This window comes from Hippoglossus stenolepis, chromosome 22, assembly GCF_022539355.2.
Source record: "Hippoglossus stenolepis isolate QCI-W04-F060 chromosome 22, HSTE1.2, whole genome shotgun sequence".
NCBI classification, from domain to species: Eukaryota; Metazoa; Chordata; class Actinopteri; order Pleuronectiformes; family Pleuronectidae; genus Hippoglossus; species Hippoglossus stenolepis.
In genome coordinates, this window is record NC_061504.1 from 6,379,386 (window position 1) to 6,385,030 (window position 5,645).

The 5,645-nt window shown below is 41.9% G+C and overlaps 1 protein-coding gene across 1 annotated transcript; it reads right to left on the reverse strand.

Moving 5' to 3' along the window:
- Window positions 1–543: 543 nt before the first annotated feature.
- LOC118101989 (homeodomain-interacting protein kinase 1-like) lies at window positions 544–5,176 on the reverse strand. The gene is made up of 10 exons (XM_035148110.1): window positions 5,167–5,176; window positions 4,852–5,042; window positions 4,564–4,755; window positions 4,291–4,472; window positions 4,019–4,142; window positions 3,784–3,903; window positions 3,618–3,701; window positions 3,345–3,364; window positions 3,004–3,252; window positions 544–643 (listed from the first exon to the last, which is right to left on the reverse strand). The coding sequence occupies exons 1-10, from the start codon at window positions 5,174–5,176 to the stop codon at window positions 544–546; spliced, it is 1,272 nt and encodes a 423-aa protein (XP_035004001.1).
- Between the last annotated feature and the right edge of the window lie 469 nt (window positions 5,177–5,645).

Sequence of the window (5,645 nt, forward strand, 5' to 3'; positions counted from 1 at the left end):
AACTGAGAAGTTTGGCCAAAACTATTACATAGCCCCTGGCATTCACTATCTGATTGGCTCTTTTCAATTAGGGCTTGACTAGACGCCCGTGGCAAAGGCAAAACGTTGTAAATCAGTAACAGTTCCAAGTTGTTGAAGGTCCAAGAAATCAGTGCTCTTACTTTTTACAATTGCTGTCACTCGTTCATAATATTTCCTGTATTTAAGCCCCTTTCCCACTGGTCAAAAAGAGTAGAGTAAGTTGGTAGACAACTTCTAACTATATACAGCCACCCACATGCTCAGTACATGTGAATGGTCATGTGATAAGTGTTTTCAGGTGTGTTCGTATGGCTGACGATTATTATTGATACGTCAAGCTAAACACGTGTGGGCTGTTAAAGAACGCAAAAACGTGTTATAATGAATGTAGCCGTAGTCAAGAAGTATTTATGGTTTTAAGCTACTGATGGCGCAGCATTAGAGCTGATAGACAGGCAGGAGAAAAAGTTGCCTGGCAGACAGACAGGCAGATAAGTTGACACACAGACAGTGAGGTGTGAGTTAGGTCAGTTTAGTTGGGACATATGGCTCCTGCCAGCCCAGAGACTCAGTACTGAGGGACCACGAGGACAGAATAGAAGAGGAAAGACCCACATGCCATCTGGACGAGGGACAAAGAGCGGGAGATGACATGAGAAGTATGTGTGTCTGTTTGTGTGTATGACGGAGAAAAAGCAAGGGCAAGTACAGCCCAGTAACAATGTCAGGCCAGTTGAGAGCACTGGTTTCAGTCGCCTTGCGACACACGCACACACGCACACACACGCACACACACTATCTATTATATTCTTTTATTATTCTTCTGTGTGTTCTTCTTCAATCAAAGAGAAATGCCTTGCTATCAAAAACATCAAACGCAGTTCAAAGGAAAACATTTGTCCGTGAGGGGGAACGGGAACAAACAGGGCCTCCTCCACCGACCAGAAATGGTCACATATTGATTAAATGAACAGAAATGATTTAAAGGCCTAAACACCTGATGACGCTAAGGTACACAACTGAAGATATGTCCCTAACATCCACTGGGGTCACTAACATCCAATAACATCAACTGGCGGTGGGCATTAATTGGTGTGGCAGAACGTACAAAGGAATATTCTCCATCTTGTCCTATGTTCTAAAATGGTACAGCGTTTAGTTTAAAAAGGCACAGAGGTAATGATGTCTGATCTACTGAGTGGTTCACATGGCTTTCATAGTAGTAGCTCAGTAGATCAGACATCATAACCTCTATGCCTTTTTTAAACTAAATTAAATACCTACTCTTATACGCAGCAGAGTCAGAAGCTGTCATATTTGTGAACTTACATAAATTGTGGTTGCAATAAAGGTAAGATAAAAGGAATAAAGGAGTTAAAGCAATCAGTAGTACCAGAGTTACAAATCACATATTAGATATTCTTTCCTATAAAAATATGTTTTGAGCAGTGATTTAATCTAATCTCATCGGGAGTTCCAGAGCCTCGGGCCTGTTTTAGCTTTTGTAAGTCAGGGGGAGATAGAACCTATTTAGTTTTGGAAACATTTCGTAGATCAAAGTAGCAGGATTTAATGATTTCATTAACGTGTGTTTTGAAATTCAGATGGGAATCGAATGTGACACCTAGACTTTTACCTGTTGTATTAATATTGGTTGCCAGGGGACAAAGAAATCATAGGGGTTTCCCTGCTAGCTGGTCGGGGCCGAAGATTATTATTTAAATTTTATTTAAATTAACTAGAGGAAGTTAAGTGACATCCTTTCCTTAATGGCTGATAGGAACTCTGTTAGGACACTCACGCGGCTGATGTCTGGCTTGAAAGATTTAGGTGTCATCGATATAGGAATAATATGATATCCCATTAAAATGGCTGATGATGTTTCCTTATGGGAGCATATACAGAGAAAATAGGATGGGACCAAGAATATAACCTTGTGGCACTCCGCACATCAGTGGAGCCAAGGATGAGGTGTTATTTCCAAGGAAACTGAAATTTGTCTATCTTAGAGATAAGACTTGAATCATCTAAGGGCAGTTCAATATATGCCGATGCACTGCGTTAATCTATTAATGAGAATGTCATGATCAATGGTGTCAAAGGCGGGACTGAGGTCAAGAGCAGTAATACAGCACAATCACCAGCGTCGGCAGACATCAATAAATCATTAGTCATTTTAAGAAGCGCGGTTTTCGTCCTGTGTCGTTTGCGAAATCCAGACTGGAAACAAATTTTTATTGTCACACAGCTAAAAGTTGGGTTAGAACCACCTTTTCAAGAATATTGGATATGAAGGGGGGTTTTGAAATGGGCCTATAATTCTGTGGAAGTGATGGGTCAAGATTTGGCTTTTTCAGTAACGGCTGAATGATGGCTTTCTTAAAATAATCAGGGACTTGGCCAGAAGAAAGGGAGCAATGGCCTCAGCATACCTTCAAGTTCGGCCTGTATCATTGATTACAAGGCCAAAACACCTTATGGTAAGTTATGTCCCTAACATCCGCTGGTGTCCACTAACACCTGCAAACATCTACTGGTAGTTGGTAACCTAAATTGTGCAGAAGACCCTCAAACGTTCAAGGGTTATTGAATGTATATAAAAAACAGAAATAACCTTGAATAGCTCACCCAGTGTCACTGTATTCTTGAGGCTGTGAGGCATTTGAAGGTAACCATATAAAGATATTTGATTTGTCTTTTTATTTCAACATCAAACCTGTATATCTTTAGGTTTAAAAATTGTTGGCAAAACAACATTAAAAAAATGTTACTTTACATTATATATCATTTAACTGATGCTTTTATACAAAGCGACTTCCAATAAGTGCATTCAACCATGAGGGAACAAACCCAGAACAGCAAGAATCATGTAAGTACTTAGCTTAAAAAAGCCAAACTACAGAGTGCTACATATAAGTGCAACATATATTACATTTACACTATGTATGATCGAACGCTCTCTTTACAACCCGTCTAAAAAACGTCCTCATTCTCTTCAGAGTCTCCTCATAGACCTGTTTGTCCTTATCTGAATCATGTACGTCTGGGCTCTCAGCTGATTCCTTTACAGCTGAGCCGTCAGCATCAATGTCTGCAGCTGCAGCCTCATCGCATGGGTGATCTGTGTGTTCAACCCCGTCACTGGAGTGAACTACTGGATCTTCCTCAGCCACACCATCTGACTTGTCTTCCAAGTCTAAGACCTTCATTTTGTCCATACAATCCATTAAACTTAATAAAACACAAATCATAGGATTAGTCAGTGAAAAATCAATCAACAACTCATTCCGTTAATACAACTACAACTGACACCAGTTACTTACTATGGGCTTTCCATGTTATCCTTCAGGTGGACCATTGTAAGAAAGGGGTGTGAGAGACCACTCTGTGGCGTGATCCTCCACCTTGCGTCAGTGTGTAGGAGGCATTTGAGGAGACTGACAAACGCTCTCCTGTCCTGGAGCTCAATGGATCTATGGTGCACTGGGGAAAGCTGGATTTAAAACAAAGTAGGTGACAGTTAAACTACTTCCTGTCTCTCAACAACAGAGAAACTTAGTACTAATTCTTTCTTTAGTAATGAAAGGACGACTTACTGTGATCAGGTCATCCAGGCGGTTAATTTGACCCACCCATCTCTTGGTCTGGATGCCAGTCCCACGTTCATACTCAGTTGGGATCTACAGGAACATAACATGTTGGTCAGATACTAATGTGTTCAACTTTTTGAAAAGAGCTATAACTGAACATGGTTTTAAATACCTTCATCGACCACCCTGGGTTGCACCAGTGCTTGTCCTTCATGAAGAATTTGCAGGTGTGTTTTCCAGCCTTCAGGAGGTGGTGAGGTGGCTGACCCAGCATGTCTACAATTCCTTTCATCTGGAGAGAGAATAAAAAGACATCCTACATTAAGTCCCCTGTTGGGTTTGGACATGTTTTTGTGGCAGAATATACCAGTCTTTGCATTTATATCTGCACATATTTGAATACTTACTCCCTGGTACTCGCAGTCGACCGAAAACGGGTGATTGGCGAGATAGAGGGCAAGTAGCAAGCAGCCAAGACCCCACATATCGATCTTCTCTGAGATAGGGAGGCCCAGGCTGACTTCAGGTGCCCTGTGAGTAAAAACAAGAACCAATAGAGCTGCTGAGTACAAAGTCAAATTCACCATGTGTTGATTGACACAATTTCTGCCTGATCATTTACAACGCAATGACACAAGTGCACACATGTTCATGGATGAGGTTGGCACATTGATCCTACCTGTAACCCCTGGGCTGGGTTTTCTTGCCATGCATGTTCTCTGAGGTCTTGAAGGACAAACCAAAATCAATGAGCTTCACCCTGAAGGGCTTCCTCATGTGGTTCACCAGCATCACATTGTCTAGTTTGAGGTCTGCATGGACCAGCCCAATGCTCTTCAGAGCATCAAACGCTGTCAGCAACTGCAGAAACAAAGCAAACAATGTAAAATGTTAGTTACAGATCTATAAGATACACAGGTATGTTACCACTTGATGATAGACTGATCTTCACCTGATGTGCTATGGGGCGAATCTCATTCAGAGTCAGGGGACACCAATGTTGTTTTGTCAGCAGCTGGTACAGGCTCATGTCCAGCCTCTCAAACACCAGACAGGTTTTTCCGCAATCCTTAAACGTCTCTATGCAGTGGACCATGTTCTTTGTGGTGGGGTCAAGAGCGCTCATGGCCTCTAGCATCCTCATCTGTGGAAGAAAGAGGAAACATGATATAGGAGGAGTAGGTAACACAGCATGCTATCAGCAGAAAACGTGAAAAATAATGAGAAGGAGATTACTTACCTCTCTTGGAGCAGAACTGTCATTTTTTAGCATCTTGAGGGCCACTTCTTGGGACGTGTTTAAATTTACAGCCTTGACAACTTTGCCAAAGGTCCCCTCTCCGCACACTTTATTGATGAGGTAGCGGTTGGTGCCGCTGCACAGTATTCTGCTCTGTGACTCCTCAGAATCTCCTGACTTCATCTGTTCATCTGTGACCAAGAAGAACATGTGAAGGTTACAACATGGAGTCAGCGGGGGCAGAGTGAAAGGCGACTGACGTTGTTGCCGGTGCTTCTAGCCCAACATTCAGTGCTTCACGTCCTCCTCTCGCACCCAGCTCCATGCAACCCTGAACACACAAATCATCGACCCCGGACATTGCTGTTCCCTGAACTTTAAACAACACATTCTGTTTCTTCATCTCTCTCTCATCTGAAGGATTTTTCTTTACATTGTGGATTATGCATCTTTTTAACATCGTTCAACAACTGCTGCTTTGACATTTTTACCTCGAGATATAAAGCAGAAGAAACCTTAGATACTTAGACTTAAAGCATTCTTGGTACTGTATTTGAGTAAATGTACTTAATTACTCCCCGTCACTGTGTGTTGAGATATACATACCAGGTTTATCTGCTGTCAAACAGCAGGCGGAAAAATGAGATTAATGTCGTTGCTGATGTTTCTCTTCTGTGTCTCCTTTCTTGTTTTAAACAAGCTGTGGTTTGCAGCAGATAGTGAAGAATTCAAAGTCGGTGGTGAGATGTCTCAACAAAGTGGAGTGTTCGTAGGAAATGGTTACTTTAGGGATT